This window comes from Neolamprologus multifasciatus, chromosome 15 (genome assembly GCF_963576455.1).
Source record: "Neolamprologus multifasciatus chromosome 15, fNeoMul1.2, whole genome shotgun sequence".
Taxonomy (NCBI): Eukaryota; Metazoa; Chordata; class Actinopteri; order Cichliformes; family Cichlidae; genus Neolamprologus; species Neolamprologus multifasciatus.
Window position 1 is genome coordinate 23,659,159 of NC_140453.1, and position 21,224 is coordinate 23,680,382.

A 21,224-nucleotide genomic window follows, 5' to 3' on the forward strand; every position below is an offset into this window, starting at 1 on the left:
GTAGCCTGATAAAATATTCACTCATCAAGACTAAAGCCCAAACTTCTTGAACAGTGTGTACCACAAAGCGAGCCATATTATCAGATAATTCCAAGAATAATGCTCCAAAAGGCTCAAACACATCAGAAGTCCAGTTCAGCAGAGGTGAGGCCAAACCATAGACCTGAATAATGAATATAGCTTCTCGGTCTGAAATGTGAAGCCAGTGCAGATCTTCCATGGGAAAATCCACCTTTATACTGTCTACAAGCCTAGCAGACAGTAATCAGCTAGAGCTGCCTGTAATGTATCAGGATACCTGTAATTTAAAGTGGCAGTGCTCCTAATCAAGTTTCCAGATGGATGAGTTCACCCGCCATACAGTTGTTATGCAGGGAAAATATCCATAGAGACTAAAGTCGAGGCTGTAAACATGTTCAGTTCTGCAGTAAAGTTGGACTTTTTAACATGGCTTTCAGAGCCTCAAGTGGCCATTAGAGGAACTGCAGTTTCTTGGACTTTATTAATTCTAACTATGCACTATTTAAGATCAGGATTTAGGAGCACACTGTTTTGTTTTGTTTTTTGTTGGTTTTTTTAAAAAATAATGTATTTATTAATCTTTTATCAAATAAAAGCACATTCAAAATTTTAAACTATTTTGACATCTGTGTATCCAAGAAGCCAGATTTCTTCAGCAAATACCTTTCTGTGTTAACCTGGTTTTATCTTCTATATCTCTGTGTTTCCATGAAGTGTGTTGGTTAGATTTTTTTATGTGACATCCAACAAAAAGTAACGAATAAGTCCTGAAAAATATCTTGAAAAAACAGAAGCCATCAAAAGCCCCAAGCTTTAAGATCACTTTGGGACATTTTGGGTCTGTTGGGGTCATTATCCTGTTATTGTTCCAAAACCACCTCTGTATATTTTAACTAAAAGGTCAAGGAGCGTTAATCCAGAAAATCTGAAAAAGGGAATTAATTTCTGTGGCTGAACCAACAAACACAGAGATTTGTCCACTCTGTTACTGTTTAGCAAAGCCAAAGAAGACCGTGACTGTGCCGTGTGTTAAACTGACTGTTTCTGTCCCCTCAGTGCCGCTGTACACAGTGAAGAACATGAACGTGTATGATGAGACCTCAGTCTCCATGAGGGTCAGCTGGGACGGAGTAGTCGGCGCCACCGGCTACATGCTGCTGTACAATTCCATCAATGCCTCCGAGCCTCAGCTGGAGAGTGAGGTACACGAACACCAAGGTTACAGTACTTTATCCCTGACAATGGTTTGGGTCTGCAAACTGTATTTATGATCCCAGTCCCAACAATGTGAGAAAGTAAACTTAATAATGTTCCCACAATGTCACAAATTCACCACAACACAGGGACGCTCGCACGTAGATCGGCACAAATCTGACACATCTCTTTATTTGCGTGTTGAGGTTTTCCACATTTATTTGATATTAGCCGGCTTCTGCTTGCATCACTTTACTACTTCCAGATGTGGATACAATGAGGAAGTAGACCTCTGCAGCCCGGCTCAGGCCAGGCCTACGAAGAGCAGAGCCCTCAGACACGCTGGTAATGGGAAGGATTAGCTCATGGCCTGAGGTCATCGAGATGATATAAACAGAACAGATGGGACTGAATGCCTCCTTGGTGTTAACCTACATTTGCGATTATACAGCTGAGGAAAATTTAAAGGATGATTAAATGTACAGTGAGGTGGTCTTTACTGGCAATCAGGCGGCAACTGTGAAGTAGAGGGGAGCATTAACTTACTTTGCAGCACATGTTATTTGACATACAATTTCGTGAAGACCCTTTTATATCAAATTTCTCAAAATTTTCTTGCTTTTTTGTGTTCAATGTGTGATTTAAAAGAAGAAGATACATATTGAAAGGTTTAATGAATAATCAGTGAGGTTATCGGCTTACGTTCAAAGACCCCAATGGTGACCCCGAAGTGTATGAGACAAAACCCCTCTGTTATATCCATGTATTCTACTTCGTACCTGGGCCATTGTTAAAGTTACTATCATTAGGACTATTAGCTACTTATTGATTGTTTTTATTTATGCTAAAAAATATTTTGACAACTCTTTTGTCTGTGCACACCAAGTTCAGCCGTTCTTCCAGTTTCAATGTATGCTAGTTCCGACGGTCACTTTCCTTCACCTCTGTCCCTGTGCAGCTACGTGTTGGAGATGTAACCAGTACCCAGCTGGAGCAGCTGATACCAAACACAGCGTACAACATCAGAATTTATGCTGTGTATGGAGAAGCCACCAGCGAGCCTCTGGAGGGCACGGGAGTCACCTGTACGTAACGTTAAACTGATTTTTAACTGTTTAAAATGTGATCTCTGAGGACATTTAATAGGGGCAGAGCTCCTGTAATGTCAGTGGATTAAAACTCCATCAGCAAGCCAAACACTGGACAGGTGAAGGTAGATGGAGTGTAGCTATCAGCCTGGGTGTCAAGTAGTCACGATGGAAGAAAAATGCTATTAGAAACTCATTAAAAACTGTCCAGCAGCAGTATTTTAGCTGAAGGAAGAATCAGGTCTTTAGAAGCTGCTTCAGTTCTTTTCAGTGATCCAAAAGCATAAAACAGTCAGCCTCAGTCGGACCGTAAGCCGTCTGTCTGTGAGTCAGTGCTAACCGCTGAACCAATGTGCTGCTGATTAGTTCATCATCCAATTTACCTTCATATCCATCATCATCTTGATTTTCTGGAGCCGCAAATGTCCATATTTAGCTTTCTAGATTTCTTAGCAAACTATATCTATAAACTTTACAGGAGCAACAAAGAAATAGAAGTAGATATCTACTAGTTAGTGCAAAGCACCACACAAATAAAACAAGAAAGGTTAGTAAACTACAGTGGTTTAGTAGCCAACTCATATCGTACACTGGTCATGTTCTTATTTACCTCAAAGAGCTCAACTATGTTAAAGCGGTCCTCTGTCTCAGAAAGAATTCAAATATTTAAAATCCCTCCCCCCCACTTTTCTAAAGTGTTTACTTGAAATCAGAACTTCCATCCTGGATCATTTTTTTCTCAGAAATGGTTTTTAGGAAAGGTAAGAGGTTTTGGAGTTTTATTTCATGTCAGCTGTTGTTTTATAAGTGCTGGATCTCGTCTCCGAAATTTTGGATTGAGAACTTATCGATAGAAAACAGATGCACTACAAACCAAAGCAGGACCGCTTTCTTTAAAAAAATAAAAAATAAAAAATAAGCTGCTGTCTGTTTTTCAGCTCTTCAGTTTTGGCCTTACAGCGTCAGCCGGCAGTGTCTTTGAATGTCTTCACAACAATGCTGAGAGTGAGGAGATGTTGTTGAGCTTCACTCAGGGTGGTTAACGTTTCCGTTGCCCTGTCTTCCCGCAGTGCCCAGGCCGGCTGCCGGACAACTGAGAATCAGCGACGTTACTCACAGCACCATGAGGCTCAACTGGGATGCTGCTCCTGGACCTGTCCGCAAATACATCATCACCTACAAACCTGAGGAAGGAGAAGTGAAAGAGGTACAGCTGTGGCTTTATGATGGTGTGCTAGCTCCGCTGCAGGGTTACATGACTAATACATGAAAAACCTCAGAGGGAGTGCTAATGCAGCAGTTGTTTAATTATGGGTGGAGTTATGATCAATATATTTCATGGTCGTGGTTTATTACACTTTCTGGGTTTGAAAGTGCAAAATAATTGATTAGTTACAGTCATTTCTAAGCACATACATTATATATTCAGGTTTCAGCTCTGTAATGTCAGGATTTGCTGCTTTTCACTGCTTCAACTTATTATAAACTGAATGGGCTTAGATTTTGGACAAAACTATTAATTCAGTTTATTGATTTGAATATTAATTTGTAGATTAATCAGTGATAAAATAAGAACCAGCATGCCTCCCATTCATGTCAGTCCCATAGAAAGCACCAGTATGTGGCCTCCTAAGTCGTCACCTTATTCAGTGCTGATTGTTTGTTCATTGAAGGAAATAATGAGTTTTTTGTTTGAAAGAAGAAGCAAAAATCAGCTTAAGGAGGTTGAGGGGAAGTAGGCTTTAACCCCATGTCCCTGTTTTAGTTGTGTTAAACCATGAAAACTACCTGGTTAAGCTCAGGAAAAGATCAGGATTTAATTTAAAATAAAATGTAACCAAATGTAACCAGAATGTTGATTCCAACGATAGAGTTCATGCACTTTTTTGCACCGCAAAGTTCTTCTACACAATCTCCAAGTCACTGATCAGAATGGACGATAAAGGGACGGTGAGAGGGCACCTAGTGGCTATAACTGATGTCTGTCTGTTTCCCGAGTGCATTAAATTGGACGTCTTTATTTTAATTCAATATGATTCCATTTTATTCATATAGTCATACTTCACAATAAAAGTGCTCTCAAAGGCCTTCTATATTATAAGGTGAAGACCTTACAACATTAAGAAAATAAGCACTTGCAAACAGTGGGGAGGAAAAACTCCCTTTTTGACAGGAAGAAGATTCCCAGTAGAATCAGCATCAGCACACAAACTTAAAGAGGAGAGGAGGAGAAATGCTCAGTGCATCATGGGAAGTCCCCCGGCAGCTTGAGCCTATAGCAACATGAAGAAGGTACGGTTCAAGGTCACCTGAGCCAGCCCTAACTAGAAGTTTAAAGCCTAATTGTAATAGTATAGAGGCCGTCTGTCTCTCGAAATGAAGCGGGGAGATGGTTCCACAGCAGAGCGGCCTGAAAGCTGAGGCCTCTGCCTCCTGTTTGGCTTTTAGAAACTCTGCAACTACAAATAAGCCTGCAGTCTGAAAGCGAAGTGGTCTGTAGGGATAAAATGATACTAAGAGGTCTTTAACACACGACGGAGTCTGATCGATCAGGACTTTATGTGTGAGGAGAAGCATGACGTCCAACTTTTCTAAATCAGGCTCAGTAAGTGCAGCTGTGATCTTTTTCCATTGGCACGTATCAGCTGTCACTCCCTCATCGAATAAAAAGCTGCGTCTGTTTGAAAGTGGTTGTATTGTTTGTAAGGTCATTGAGGGTTGGCGTTGAACAATAAAGCCTCACAGAGAGCCTCGTATGGGTGAAGTTTTACTCAGCAGAGATATCTTCGTTCTGGGAAAGTGATGAGTTACGGCCGACCTTGCAGCTCCTCTTTGTTGGCCTGGTGCTTATGAGAAACGCAGTCTGCTGGCAGAAGCACGCAGTCTGCTGCAGCCAGCCCAGCCTGACTCCATCATCCCAGCTCCACTCTGTCCTCATAACTTCTCATTTGGATGTCAGCAGACGACAAACAGTCTGGGATGACTCGGCAGCTGATGGTGCCGTCCGTGGATACCTGACATTTCCAGAAGGTTCTGATAGATGACGCGAAACAGCTCGACTTCTCTTAAGGATTAGTGCTGAAGGCTTCTTGTCTCTATAGAGGAAGCCCACGCATCTGGATGTATGCCCGAGTTAACTTAACTCTCTGCTGAAATGAAAAATCAGACTGTGGAGACTGTCTCTGCGCTTTAATATGTCAAAGCTTTCCGCTGATTTATTTGATGACCTACCATTCTCTGACCCTACAAGTGCACGTCTTTTACGTTCTTTGCTTTCATCTCAGTTGGTGAATCTGACTCATAAACTCAAAGCCTACTTTCAAAAACCTCTCAACTACATCACACAATAAATCTGACGGCGCTGCTGTTAACTCAAGGCCACATATAATCAAATAAAAATCTTATTTAGTAATTTTTTTTTATCTATCTGGGGAGGATTATGACATTTAAAGTTCACCAAACAGTGACCCAAGCCATGAGGTCCATTTAGTAGATGTGAAATATAACAAATCTCCCTCCCTAGAGAGTTCAAAAATGTTTTTGTCTCAGGCTGTAGATGTGTATATAATATTGGACATTTTACCACTAAAGTCTATGGAGACTGACATTGTTTTGGAGACAGCCTCAAGTGGCCATCAGAGGAACTGCAGTGTCTGTTTTCTAATTTTAACTTTGCTTAGTTATTCAGTCATTTGCTTGCATCACATACAGACAGAGAAATTAAAATGAAATTAAAATTGTTATATATTAACCATGTTCACCTTTCACCTGTTCCATAGAGCTCTTCTCTTAAACTGATAGTTTACAGCTCCGTTAAAGGCGTCGGTCTGTGGCAGGAATGAATGTTCCAGCTAATCGGCAAAGAGAACTGTGTTAGTTTTTTAGTTTTGCATTAGAAATTAAACTGTGGTCACATTCATCAGTTCATGTGGTGTTTTATTCAGTGGCTTTAGGGTTTGTTTTTATAACCCATCAGGCATCAGGACAGTTTGGCATGCAGGGTGCAGGAACTGGTGATCAAAGCATTGACTTTCCAGTTTGTAGACAGCTCTCTCTATCTTTTGAGCTACAAATGCCCCCACGTTGTATTTACTGCAAAATCTGTGGGTATTTCAGGACTGTGGGTCTAAATGTAGCTGTCCAACCTCTGAGTGATTTTTTTTTTTAAAAAGGGTCACTAATAATTAAATTTTGCCTTTGGCAGATTGAAGTTAATGGCGACATTACCACCCTGGTGCTGTCCAGCCTCATTTCCCAGACAGAATATGATCTAGCTGTCACCCCGATCTATGACGACGGTCCCGCGACCCCGATGCTTGGCAGCGCCATCACAGGTATGAATCTACATTTTATATTTTTTGGTCATCCTGCACTCATTAAAGAAGGAGAAACAACTGCTTTAATTCTGGTTATAGCAAAAGCAGGAACAATCCTAACAGAGCATCCTCCACCTCTACAAGAAACCAGACTCTGTTAAGTTTTGGTTGAACAAATGAAGTGAAACAAAATCAGGGTTTGATTTAGGAAAGTGGCAATCACATGAAGGTTGGTCTACACTAAAAAGTCTTTAGATGATGTGCAGGGTTATATTTATAATGTAATATTAAGTATTTTTATATCTTAATTTTATGTACGAATATAAAAAAGGGACTCTTCACATGCTGTTGCATCATCACTAAGACATCCTCTGTCTCATTTCGGTCCACGTTTACAGATGTTGTTCCTGCGCCCAAGAACCTGCGGTTCTCTGAGGTGACCCAGTCCTCATTCAGAGTCACGTGGGAACACGGAGGCCCCGACGTGTCCCTTTACCGTGTTGGCTGGGTTAAAAGGGGGGAGTCAGACTTCCAGCAGGTAAGTGGGCGATGATGCGACCAGCCTGGCCATGTCTAAAAATGTCTGTGTTCAAATGAGTCGGGACAAAGACTGCAGCAGAAGAAGTTCTTTCCATCTCTGAATACAGAGTTTCTACTGGCAGCGACATCAGATTTTCAAGCTTTTTCCAGAACAAACTGCATGTGCGTATGTGCTTGTTAAAAGATGACATGTAAACCATCCGATAACACTGTTTATTCAGATCTAAGTGTCTAGTGCATTGGCTTAGGCTTCATCATTTCAACACACTGAAGTGCTTTATTACTTCTTTTGTTTTCATAGGCGTGAGTCCAGAATGCTATTCAGTTGTCATTCTGCGCTTTTGCAGCTTTTTGTCGGCATTGTTCATGTGTAGCACACCTTTAAGCTACACTTTCAAAACCTCAGCGTGTAAACTATGATGGCCATGATGACCCCGACACGCACAGTTTAACTGTGGACTTAACTAAGATAGCAGACTAGGATAATTACTTTTCATAGTGAGTAACATAATAATAACTAACCTTGTTTTGTGGTTGGGATCATCTCAGATCTTCTTTGCTGAAGTTTTGCACATTTTCATGGTGTAGCTCCAGCCATGTGTTTGTCTCTGCAGATACTTTACTTCACAGACCGATTCAGGCTGTGGCTGTGGGTGCATTTTTAATAATGTCTCATCTCTTTTTCAAGAGAGATCAGTGAACCTATGCATTAGGTGAACACATTTTTAAAGATATCTCATGATAATTCAGCTCATTTAAATACATTTTTAATTTCTATAACATGAATTCACAACAACAGTCACCTCAAGGTTTTCTACATTGTACCTTCTACAAGGTAAAGGCCCTAAAATGTTAGCAAGAGAATAGCAGCAGCCAGAAGATGCCCAGTGAGCAGTAACTGGTGATGGTGGGGGACTGCCTTTTAACAGGATGAAACTTCCAACAAAGCGAGGCTCGGGGAGGAACAGCCAGCTGCCACAGTTAATTTAGGGTGAAAGGAAAAAGAAGATGGAAAATAGACAAAAACAAACAAACCGTGTGCTGTGAGAAGGTGAAGGATCTTGAAACGTTACGTCAGCTGGCTGAGGCCAAAGACACCTGGCATGTTAACTTCTATGATATCAGAATTAGTTTTTTTTTCATGTTACATTTGTATTTGTTATCAGCAGCTGGGTAAATAAACCCGCTTTAGTACTTTGTCTCAAAATATGCAAATGAGCTTTGCTTGGACAGCGCGGTCTGTCTGCAGCAGCGGCAGACATCTGCTTTCAGTTGTCTCATCCATGTCCAACCAATCAATGAGCTTTGTGAGTGTTTTTGCTTGTAGCAAAACCACTTGCTTGTAGCAAGACCAAGACAGACTTTTAATTCATTTGAAAGCCTGATGCTTAGCATTGTCCACCCCAGCTGTGAAACTCAGAAACCAGTCTTACTTGTTATCATCTATCGTCCACCTGGGCCTTACACAGAGTTTCTGTCTGATTTCTCAGACTTTATATCTAATTTAGTTCTGAGCTCAGATAAAATAATTATTGTGGGTGATTTTAACATCCATGTTGATGCTAAAAATGACAGCCTCAACATGGCATTTAATCTGTTGTTAGACTCAATTGGTTTCTCTCAAAATGTAAAAGAACCCACCCACCACTTTAATCACACTCTAGATCTTGTTTTAACATATGGCATAGAAACTGAACATTTAACAGTGTTTCCTGAAAACCCTCTCCTGTCTGATCATTTCTTGATAACATTTACATTTACAATAATTGATTACGCAGCAGTGGAGAGTGGACTTTATCAAAGTAGATGTCTTTCTGAAAGCGCTGTAACTAAGTTTAAGAATATAATCCAGCCACTGTTATCATCGTCAATGCCCTGTACCAACACAGAGCAGAGCAGCTATCTGAACGCTACCCCAACAGAGGTCGATTATCTTGTTAATAATTTCACCTCCTCACTACGTACACTCTAAGAAATAAAACATGGGCTTTTTAAAAATTAATTCATAGTTTTATGTTCAATATACTTAAAATTGTTAATCTTATGGGTGTAATTAATATTTTTAAATTTGATTTAATTAATTCTAAACCGATTTAATGTTAAATAATATTGATATTTCCAATTTATTGAACACATTTAATTAAATCCAAAGAGCCCTTTCCACATCCTTTCTGAGCATGCGCAGAGAATGAAAAAAAAATCTTCGCGCATACGCGTTGACCTTCTTCATCTACGCCACAGTGTGCTTTGGCCACGTGTCTGGAAAGAGGGATTAATCACGATTCATCCGTTGGAGTTAAGGTAATTTCTTCCTATTTTTAATAGAATATAATTTAACTAGTACTTTGTGATAATATATGGCGTATATTTTTCAGGTAAATATGTGGGCCATATGTGTTCTGTAGGTTGTAGCATTTTGCTAGCATTGGAAACATTCATTTGCATATTCGACGTTACTGCACATCTGAATATTGCCCCATCTGCGTTTAAAATTTCATTCGAACTCCGAATAGCACACTTATTTTATTTGTTTTATTGCACTATCAAGTTAGGAGAACGTTAGCCCGAACAAGAATTGGGATACATGTGCAGTGATTGTTGACGAGTCCATACTCGTCAGTTTCACTGAAGAGAACCGCGAACTGCGTAGTTTGCATATCTTCGTGCATCGAGTCTCAAAGAGACCTCTGAAGGTGACCCCCACTTGCCCCCCAAAATAAAATCAAGTATACTGGGTGGTTAGTGCTCTGTTTGTTTGCTACGGTGTCAAAGATATTGCACTTTTATTTAATAGGTCATTGAGAGTTGAAGAGCCCCCCCGAAGCAAAACGAAAACGGCCCAAAATAGGCCAAAACATGCCACAAAATGCTCTGCTTAGTTAGTGCTTGTTTGTGCCGTTAAAATTAACATTTGTGCTGCTACGGTTTTCCAATTATTAAGTTTTACTTTTTCGCCATGACGTCACGGGCGTCAAGCACGCTCCCCGTGCTTACGGGCGCGAGTGAGCGTCCGGGTGATGTAGACGTCGTAGGAAACGCTCGCTCGCACCCGAGCATTTTGTGGCATGTTTTGACCTATTTTGGGCCATTTTCGTGTTGCTGGGGGGGGGGGGGGGGGCGGGGGGGTGAACTCTTAATGACCTATTAAATAAAAGTGTAATATCTTTGACACCTAGCGATACAAACGATGATTTTACCAGCACAAACGGAGCACTAACCACCCAGTATACTTAATTTTATTTTTGAGGGCAAGTGGGTCACGTTCACAGACTGGGCCAGCATTTGAAATTTAACTTGTATTATTAATACATTTTAAAAGAAACAGGATTGTTCTTAAGTTTAGACCATCTCTGTGCTACCCCTTTGCATGTGTGTCACTGTACACGATTTTGGGAAAACAGGACGTTGCTAGCATGATACATGTCAGAGTTTCCTTTTACAACTAAAGTTCAAAATTTGTGCATTTTGTGATTTTTGTACTGCATGGGTTATGGGTGGCATGTTGGAATAACTTTTCTGTCAATTTAAAAATCTTTTTCTTTTTTTTTCTTTTTTTTTTTGTAATCGTAATTGATTTTGCACATTCCCATCTGATTAATCGATCCCCCCCCCTTTTTTTTTTTTTTCTTTTCTTTTCTTTAAATCAAACCTGGACAGCACCAGAACTTTTTGTCTGGGATTAGATCAGGTTTGGTCTGGATTTAGTCCTGTTTTGAGCTGAACTATTTAAAAATTTTATTTTTGAACTTTGTAGATCAATGCGGAGTTCACCCAAATCACCACAGTTCCACTGCTGTCCACATTCATGAGCAGTCTTGACCAGTACTCTGACCAGTTGATGAAGATTCTACGAAAAAAAGGAGGGGAAACAGCGCGGCGGATCACAGCAGCGTTGTCTGCAATTTCACAGGTATTCTGTCTTGTTAAAATGTTCTGTAACTAATAGATTAGTTGCAGGTTGATCTCAGGTCTGGTTATTAACCTGTATTTTTAACTTTCTTGGGTCATTTTATGCTTGTTCTCTCCTGCGTTATACTTCTCATCTCACTTTTGGCTTATATTCTGGATTTGGTCCTGACACAAAGCAGAACTAAGTAACTCATGCCCCTAGAGGCCATAAGTGCCGCTGCTGGCATTGTAGCTTTTTTCTTTTCTTTTTTTTGTTACTCATTAATTGTCCAAAGGAATAATTAGCTACACTGAGAAAAGACAAAGGCAGAGGACATTTCACATTTCGCCACAACTCAGTGACACAATAGATTTTTTTTCACTCAAACTTGGTATAAATACTGCAAATGTGGTGGTAGCCCGCATACCTCATATTAACGTGACAGTGTGTAGTTTTTGTCATTAATTTTTGGAAATATCTATCAAAATGTTTTTGATTCCTTTGAACAACACTCCTATGCAACAACACTTTTCTTCCTTCTTTCGGGTGGTACACCACGCTAAAGCTGCATTTTCCGCGACCCAATGTATCGCAATCAGTGTAATTGGACTCATGACTTATAATCTTTATGGGAATGAATTGGTAAGCTTCTCATTTTCTAACACAAAATACTACTTGCTTGCAAAAAGCATGTTTAAAATTACTTAGAAACAATTATGAATTGGTTAAACAACAATAAAAATTGACTTAAGTTCTGTGGGGGTTTCTAAAAACTTCAAAAAAGTAATTGCGCTGCATGTGTTGTTTTGTTTAGAGTTCCCGAATCGAAGTGAAGCGTGAATGCATCCTTAAAGCTGTGATTATATACCTGAATGAGAACCCTGAAAATCTCATCAAAGAGTACATGGTAAGTTTATTTTTAAAGGAATATTCCACCCCTCAGTAAAATTTTGACTGTCATAATTCCCAGAGTTTTGTATGTTGAAAAATGTATTTTCTAAACAAGCCCAGGCATTCTCCTGTTCTGGCAGCAGTCAGTTTTCTTTAAATTAGCTTACAACAATAAAGTGCATGGGAAATACTAGGATTTAGTTTCCATTCACTTACATTGTTTTATGCGAAAGAAAATAACCCTGGTCAGCAGAATATTGATAATATTATTAATGCATACTCCTGCCCTCTGTCCATGTTTCATGTATCTTCTTCTTGGTCTTTATTTGGTGATAGTCTTAAATCCACATTTTTCTTTGGTCTGTTCTCCTCAGTCTCATTCAGGGATATGTGTAATTAGGGTAGTGTGGACCATTTTAACTAAAATGGAGTGAATAGACAGATGATGCGATGACCAAAATACAAGGGATTTAAAATATTTCTGTCCTTTTCAGGATTTCAACGTGATGGAAGCTGAAGAGCTCGAGAGGAACGGATTTGGGTGTTTATAAAATAATCCATGAAGGAGCACAGCCTGATGACTCCGTTGAAGATGTTGGCATCATTATCGAGAGATGCACCGTCTTGCCGGATCTTCTCGATGTGGCGAGCGGGTGTGCACTTTTGTTTGGGCTAATTTACTGCCTCAATCTGAGTTACCCAAAGCCACTTCGCTACACATTTGAGTTCTTCCAGAAGCTGCTCATGGGACTGGAAGACAAAAAACTGTCTAACAAAATACAAGTGCTGAAGAACAAACTCTGCCAAAAGGAGACGCAATGACTCTTCTAGATCGAAATGTCCCCCAAAATAAGTGCTCTGTTTTACTGTTTAAAAGTTTATAAATATATATATGTTGATCCTTCTTTGTAAATATTTTGTCATAGCTTTTAATATTTAAGAGATTTACTGAATGCCATTTTTCTTTTGATTGTTGAAAAGAAAACATAATTCAGAGTTTTTTGAACTGGGGACAAAATTACCCAGATGGATTTGACATCTTACGGCACACTACAATGTCACTTTGTTGGAACTCGAAAGTTGTTTCCAATGTTTAAATTTTGGTCATGCACTTTAAGCATTTAATATTGCCTTATGCGGTGTTGTTCCCTGTAGAAGCTTTGCCTTGTTAAGGCTTACCGTAAATAAAGTTGTTGATGCAGCACCCTTTTTTTTGCATTTACACTTTATGTAAGCTTTGGTGTAAGAGTTTTCTATTGAAGTGCAAGGATCTTGAATGTTATAAATGGTAACGTGTGAGCAAGTGTAAAAAGGTTCTTGAGTTGTCACCTGTACTGTGTAGTTAAGTGTTAGACCTTTGCTGAAGACCTCTGAAAGGTCCAAACGCCTAATTACAATGTATAGATGACAACTCAGGAACCTTTCTAGACTTGTTTTGTTGGTACCTAAACATTTAGCATATAGATGAAACTATTCATTAAATCATAATTAATCAAATTAATTAGGTCCAAAACACAATCTAAATGGTGCCATTAAATTCAAATTAATATTGTCAATTGAACCTAAAGCAATACAGTTAATAAAATGAACAAAGTGTTTAAATTCTAATTAATGGTGTTATAGTAACAATGAAAGGAAAGCTGTTGCTTTTAATGAACAATTTCACTTCTGATATACATCACCATTGAAATTGCAGATAACAACCATATTGATTTATGTTTAATTGACCAGGTTTTGTGGAAAAGATTGCCTTAACTTTGTCAATTAAATCCAACGTTTTATTTCTTAGAGTGTACAACTCTGGATACTGTAGCTCCAGTGAAAACTAAGGTCTCTAATCAGAAGTACCTGACCCCGTGGTATAATTCTCAAACACGTACCCTAAAGCAGATGACTCGTAATCTGGAGAGGAAATGGCATGTCACAAATTTAGAGGATCATCATTTAGCCTGGAGAAATAGTTTGTTGCTTTATAAGAAAGCCCTCCACAAAGCCAGAACAGCTTACTACTCATCACTGATTGAAGAAAATAAGAACAACCCCAGGTTTCTCTTCAGCACTGTAGCCAGGCTGACAAAAAGTCAGAGCTCTTTTGAGCCAACCATCCCTTTAACGTTAACTAGTGATGACTTCATGAACTTCTTCACAAATAAAATTTTTATCATTAGAGAAAAAATTACCAATAATCATCCCACAGATATGTCTGTGAAGGTTCTCAGTCATCCAGGTCATCATAGTCAAAGGAGCTTGCAAAGAAAAGCGTCTGGACTTCTTTAAGTTACTTGAAGACGTTTCACCTCTCATCCGAGAGGCTTCTTCAGTTCTAAGGTCAAATGGTGGAGAGTCCCAGATATAAACCTAAATGGGCATTCTTAAAGTCAGCAAAGAGGCACAGAAAAGAAGATCAGACACCAGCGAGGGAGGATAAGAAGGACAGACGCAACAACATTGTCATCCCCTATGTAGCCGGTGTATCAGAAAAACTCAGGAGGGTTTTCTCCAAGCATGACATCCCGGTGTACTTCAGACCCAGCAACACACTCAGACAAAAACTGGTTCACCCGAAAGACAAAACACCAAAACACAGACTTAACAATGTGGTGTATGCTGTACAGTGCAGCGAGGAATGCCCAGACCTCTACATTGGAGAGACCAAACAGCCACTTCACAAGCGCATGGCACAACACAGAAGAGCCACCTCCACAGGACAAGACTCAGCTGTCCATCTGCATCTTAAGGATAAAGGACACTCTTTCGAGGATGCCAATGTTCACATTTTGGACAGAGAGGACAGATGGTTTGAAAGAGGAGTGAAAGAAGCCATCTATGTCCACTGTGAGCGACCATCTTTGAACAGAGGCGGTGGTTTACGACACCAACTCTCTGCCATCTATAATCCAGTTTTGAGATCCCTTCCCAGACGCCTTAAGGCCCACTCTCACCCTGGGCCATCTGACCTCAGGAATTCGCATGATAAGGTGGGGCCGGGTTTCACAATGAACTTACCCGAAACTCTGGCTGATTGGGACCCACACCCAGTTCCACACCTTGGCTCAGGCGATTAGAGGATCATCAGGGGGTCCTTTTGTCCCTCTGTGGGGGGACACTCCCACCAGGTTTATATCTGGGACTCTCCACCATTTGACCTTAGAACTGAAGAAGCCTCTCGGATGAGAGGTGAAACGTCTTCAAGTAACTTAAAGAAGTCCAGACGCTTTTCTTTGCAAGCTCCTTTGACATCCCACAGATGTAATATTATCTACAGCTACTCTTAGTTCCATTGATGTTAAGTTAGACTCTTTTTTTTCCAATCGATCTTTCTGAGTTAACTTCAATAATTACTTCCTCCAAACCATCAACGTGTCTTTTAGACCCCATTCCTACAAAACTGCTCAAAGAAGTCCTGCCATTGATTAATTCTTCGATCTTATATATGATCAACCTATCTCTAATAATCGGCTATGTACCACAGGCCTTCAAGGTGGCTGCAGTTAAACCTTTACTCAAAAAGCCATCTCTAGACCCAGCAGTCTTAGCTAATTATAGGCCAATCTCCAACCTTCCTTTCATATCAAAAATCCTTGAAAGAGTAGTTGTCAAACAGCTAACAGATCATCTGCAGAGGAATGGTTTATTTGAAGAGTTTCAGTCTGGTTTCAGAGTTCATCACAGCACAGAAACAGCTTTAGTGAAGGTTACAAATGATCTTCTTATGGCCTCTGACAGTGGACTCATCTCTGTGCTTGTCCTTCTTGACCTTAGTGCAGCATTCGATACTGTTGACCATAATATCCTATTAGAGCGATTAGAACATGCTGTAGGTATTACAGGTATTGCACTGCAGTGGTTTGTATCATATCTATCTAATAGACTCCAATTTGTACATGTAAATGGAGAGTCCTCTTCACACACTGAGGTTAATTATGGAGTTCCACAGGGTTCAGTGCTAGGACCAATTCTGTTTACATTATACATGCTTCCCCTAGGCAGCATCATTAGAAGACATAGCATACATTTTCACTGCTATGCAGATGACACCCAGCTCTATCTGTCCATGAAGCCAGATAACACACACCAATTAGTTAAACTGCAGGAATGTCTTAAAGACATAAAGACTTGGATGGCCACTAACTTTCTGCTTCTTAACTCAGATAAAACTGAGGTCATTGTACTTGGCGCTGAAAAGCTTAGAAATATGGTATCTAAGCAGATTCTTACTCTGGATGGCATTACCTTGGCCTCCAGTAACACTGTGAGGAACCTTGGAGTCATTTTTGACCAGGATATGTCCTTCAACGCACATATTAAACAAATATGTAAGACTGCGTTCTTCCATTTGCGCAACATCTCTAAAATTAGAAATATCCTGTCTCAGAGTGACGCTGAAAAACTAGTTCATGCATTTATTACTTCCAGGCTGGACTACTGCAATTCATTATTATCAGGATGTCCAAAAAACTCACTGAAAAGCCTTCAGTTAATCCAAAATGCTGCAGCAAGAGTACTGACAGGGACTAGAAAGAGAGAGCATATTTCTCCTGTTTTGGCTTCCCTTCATTGGCTTCCTGTTAAATCCAGAATTGAATTCAAAATCCTGCTCCTCACATACAAGGTCTTAAATAATCAGGCCCCATCTTATCTTAATGACCTTGTAGTACCATATCACCCTATTAGAGCACTTCGCTCCCGCTCTGCAGGCCTACTTGTTGTTCCTAGAGTATTTAAAAGTAGAATGGGAGGGAGAGCCTTCAGTTTTCAGGCCCCTCTTCTGTGGAACCAGCTTCCAGTTTGGATTCGGGAGACAGACACTATCTCTACTTTTAAGATTAGGCTTAAAACTTTCCTTTTTGCTAAAGCATATAGTTAGGGCTGGACCAGGTGACCCTGAATCCTCCCTTAGTTATGCTGCAATAGATGTAGGCTGCCGGGGGATTCCCATGATGCATTGAGTTTTTCCTTTCCAGTCACCTTTCTCACTCACTATGTGTTAACAGACCTCTCTGTATTGAATCGTATCTGTTATTAATCTCTGTCTCTCTTCCACAGCATGTCTTTTATCCTGTCTTCCTTCTCTCACCCCAACCGGTCGCAGCAGATGGCCGCCCCTCCCTGAGCCTGGTTCTGCCGGAGGTTTCTTCCTGTTAAAAGGGAGTTTTTCCTTCCCACTGTCGCCAAAGTGCTTGCTCATAGGGGGTCATATGATTGTTGGGCTTTTCTCTGTATCTATGAAGCGCCTTGAGGCGACATTTGTTGTGATTTGGCGCTATATAAATAAAATTGAATTGAATTGAATAGTAGCTTAGCAGAGTTTTCTTTCTCTGATTAAAACCGAAGCGTGAGCTTGAAGCAGCATTCGAGCACACCTGCAGTTGCTGAGTTCGCTGCTCTGATTTTCTCAACTAGAATAAAACCACCAACGTGTGGATCTCTGCCCAGCGAGCGTTGGTTACGTTACAATCATGAAACTGAAGATGTCATTGTTTGAATCCAAAATTACCCTGTCATTCCGAAGGGAAAAAATCTCATGAACAATCCATTATGGTTTCACAGACTCCTCAAAACTGCCAAGATTAAGTGAAAACATCCAGTTCGACTACAGCAATAATAATGCTCCCTTTGTTTTCCACTGCTTAAGCTTCGGCCCTCCAAAGTTGTTTTTGGGCCCAACATGCACATCAGCACAAAAATCTGTGAATGAGATGAAGTCAGTGCCTTAAAGTTCCAACTTTAAGCTATGAATTATGAAACTTTGTAAAATGGCAACATAAAACAGAAAGCTGTGGCAGACAAAGGCAGACTTTTTCTCCATGTGACAGATTTAACCTTTGACCTAAAGAGCTGTCGTTTTCACTGTGCGCTCAGTCTTGTAGGTTTTTGCTTTGAAAGGCTAACATCATAGCGCCAAGAACATCTTCTGGTTAGCAATAAACACACACAGATACATATGTATGTGCTGTTTTTACCCGTTACTAGGATATCCTGAATAGCGACCAAACCTCCCACGTTCTGGAGAATTTGGACCCTGACACCGACTACTCTGTCACCGTCACGGCCATCTACCCAGATGAGTCAGAGAGCGAAGATCTGATGGGAAATGAACGCACATGTAAGTAAACCCCCACTTCTTATCAGCGTCCAACAAATCATCCCAATGTTTTACTTTCACAGATGTGTATGACTTTAAAATAACACTGTTGTCCTCTCAACGTCTCTTTCTAGTGTTAAAGCCAATACCAACCGGTATGTCGTATGAGAAGGACAACTTCCTTTTCATTGTATTGTTCATGATTTGTGTGTGGAATGGTAACGTGGTCATACAGGACGATGTTAATGGGAACACACTTTCTTTTTTTTCTTTCAGTCATCCTTCACTGCATGTCTATGCATTTTAGTGCTTTACTGTGCGTTCACACCACAACTCTCCAACTTCAAACCTGAGCAAAGAGTTCAGCAAAAAAGACACGTCACAGCTGCGTGGTTGACATAAATGATCACGAATGTACTGCAGGCTCAGCTCTGACTGATTCAAAACCATATCATCCAGAAAAAAAGTCATTTCTGTTGGCTAAACATTTGCATTTGTGCACTTAGAGTGTAGTTTTACTTTTTACCCTAGCAGAATAACTCACACAAGACTTGAATATCAGGTAAAATCATGCCAACTTGCAGAGATCTGTTGTTTACTAATCAAATACACAGTTCTAGGATTTTAAAGAAAAGTCTGTAATGGATTTTGGTGGTCTTGTATTTCACTCTGTGTTTCTATTGCTGTAGTAAGTAATAGACCAATTTGTATTGGATGTGAAGAATGGAAATGTAAAAAATATGATGGCCTTTTAAAGAATCTTTTAAAAAATACTATCATCAAAGTATGCTTGCAAGTGTGACATTTTTATAGAGAAAGTCTCACAGAGAAGTCATTCACAGATCCTTGAAGTCTACACTTTGTTTTTTTGTTTTGTTTTATTGTTATATTGTTTGTTGTTGTTGTTGTTGTTTTGTCATTATTGTTTATTTAATTCATAGTAGAGTCAGTGTGAGGAGGCTCTGCAAGTTTTTGGTTTAACTTCTAGCAGTAGGTAACACATTGTTCTGTTACACAGCAGTAACTAAAGCACTGTGGTATTAAATGTCATCATATATAAAATAGAAATATGTGCAAGGCAAAAAACAAAATCTAAGAGTTATTTATGTCATGTTATGATAATTACAAAAGATAAGATATGATAAGCAATACATTTCAATAGAATAAATAACACATCTAACTAGTGTTGCTAACTAACTAATTTTGGTAGCTAACTAATATCGCTAGCTAACTGATGTTGCTAGCTATCATGCAGCCAGTATCTGCTTAAAAACTTAAAAATTACAATATAACTTGAAATATTTTAAACCACTGCAGTTTTTTAACACAATTTTCAAGATAATTAGAAGCTATTTAAGTGATATATCAGACCAAAAGATTTAAACAAACTTGCTTTTTTTTAAAAAAAAAAAAAATCCCCAGGTTTGGGGCAACACGGACATGGACTATATTGTGGTGTGAACGCAAATTCAGGGCTTCAAATGCAAGAAGTGTGAAAATTGACCAGTAACACGTCAACCTCCACAGACCTCCATCACTGTGAATGAGTGTCCTAGTTCCTGTTTCATCCTCCCAACATGTTTGTCATTCCTGCCGTCATCTTCATCTCACATTATAACGTCATTTTATTATGTCATCACATATTCGTCATCAGTTTAATGTTGTTCAGAGGTTCTGTAGTGGAGATGGTGGTCAGTGAAGTAAATCTGATTTTTAAATAAAAACTTTACCCACTCTCATTACCAAAAATGCTCAAAATGCTTTGATGCTCTTTACTCAAAAAGAAAAAACGTATATGAATGATCCACAAATTTGTCATATTTATTATTATGTCTAAATTTCAGGGCCCTGGTTTGTTTCAGGGTGTCTTTTTATGATCAACAAATGCATTATCATAACCCCAAAGACAGGTTGTTGCAAAACAGCTAATCGTTAACATCCCAAATTATTTTTAAGCACCCATTGCTTTATTTCTTGCAATCTAAAAATGTGTGATTACTTCCCCCAAAGCATTGGTTAGAAACTGCAGAATTTTCTATAGTGTCTGCCAAATTAATCATAGTTCCTGCCTAGAATCATCAGTTATAAAAGTTGTTTCCATAATAATTGTGTTTTTTGTGTTATTGTGTCCAATTTTAGAATCCTTTTTATGCATTAGGACTTTTTCTTTTGTAAAAATATATAACTTAGCTCCATATTTATGAGACCAGTGATTTAATAAGACGTTCCTGACCTGCAACTCCACTCTGAACTGGTTTAAACCTCATCACTCTGCTGCTCTCATCCTAAAATTAACCCTTTCAGCTCCATGACCCGATGGATTGTGAGAACATCATCATAACTGCCATCTTCATCCTCCTCCTCATCAACATCATCATAATCATTTTCACCGATCGTTTCACGCACACATATACAGGTGCTGTTTATCTGACTCTACATACCTGTGTGCTTCCAGTGCTTCCTGCGTCGCCCAAAAACCTGAGAGTTTTAAACGCCACCACCACCACACTGACGGCGAAGTGGGAGCCCGCCCCCGGTGCCGTCCAGAATTACAAGATCACTTACAGACCAGTCGCTGGAGGCGAGGCCCTCATAGTAAGTTTGTGTATGAGAATATGATGGCATCATCAGTGTACAGATACATTAGAAAAGGGTGTCTATATGCCATAAATTTAGGAAGTTTGCACAAATTAAATCATAGTTAGGATGAGAAAATGACAAGGGAGCACATTAAAATATCTCTGTTTAAAAAAATCATTGGATGTTTCCAGAGGGCGCTGACTGAAGTGATCAACTGGAAGAACTGAAAATGAAAACTGTTTAGGTCAGAAAGAAGTGGGATTTCTGGACCTCTGCCTCCTCTCCAATCAGTTTCAGAGTTTGACATATTTTTGTGTGTACATGAAGACACCTGTATTTCAAGATATGTTAAACTTAGCAGTCCATCCAAACCTGTTTCTTAACCTGTCCCAGTGCTGCCATCCATCCATTGTCATAGGCCATTTTTTCTTCTTCTGCATTAATTGGAGATTAAGTATCGGAATTTCAGGAGCGGAACCACGCCTCCATACACGCTCCTTCCGGTTCTCATCTATATAGGTTCCCCCAGGCCTACAAGCTGTTCGTTCTCGTTTACGTGCCCCACCCTCCCTCCCGTTTTCAATTATTTAACGTCTTCACTTCTATTTAGTACATGGAGA

The 21,224-nt window shown here is 39.7% G+C and overlaps 1 protein-coding gene, 1 long non-coding RNA gene and 1 pseudogene across 6 annotated transcripts in view; all 3 read left to right on the forward strand.

Moving 5' to 3' along the window:
- Positions 1-21,224, forward strand: part of col12a1b (collagen, type XII, alpha 1b) — a 169,276-nt gene that overhangs the window by 59,902 nt on the left and 88,150 nt on the right. For 3 of the 4 annotated variants that reach the window (XM_085134191.1, XM_085134192.1, XM_085134194.1), the window contains exons 23-30: positions 1,078-1,223; positions 2,174-2,300; positions 3,374-3,510; positions 6,508-6,637; positions 7,018-7,157; positions 17,913-18,045; positions 18,159-18,179; positions 20,480-20,619. In XM_085134191.1, coding sequence (XP_084990317.1) covers positions 1,078-1,223; positions 2,174-2,300; positions 3,374-3,510; positions 6,508-6,637; positions 7,018-7,157; positions 17,913-18,045; positions 18,159-18,179; positions 20,480-20,619 — 974 coding nt within the window. The remainder of the gene's footprint in view (positions 1-1,077; positions 1,224-2,173; positions 2,301-3,373; positions 3,511-6,507; positions 6,638-7,017; positions 7,158-17,912; positions 18,046-18,158; positions 18,180-20,479; positions 20,620-21,224) is intronic. The other variant, XM_085134193.1, reaches the window with a different exon arrangement.
- Positions 3,517-6,463, forward strand: LOC146502132 (uncharacterized). Its single transcript, XR_014869613.1, has 2 exons — positions 3,517-5,893; positions 6,280-6,463. It is a non-coding gene; the product is annotated as an uncharacterized LOC146502132 (long non-coding RNA).
- On the forward strand, positions 10,915-17,906 carry LOC146502133 (uncharacterized; annotated as a pseudogene). The gene is made up of 3 exons (XR_014869610.1): positions 10,915-11,069; positions 11,863-11,955; positions 12,434-17,906. The product of XR_014869610.1 is annotated as an uncharacterized LOC146502133 (transcript).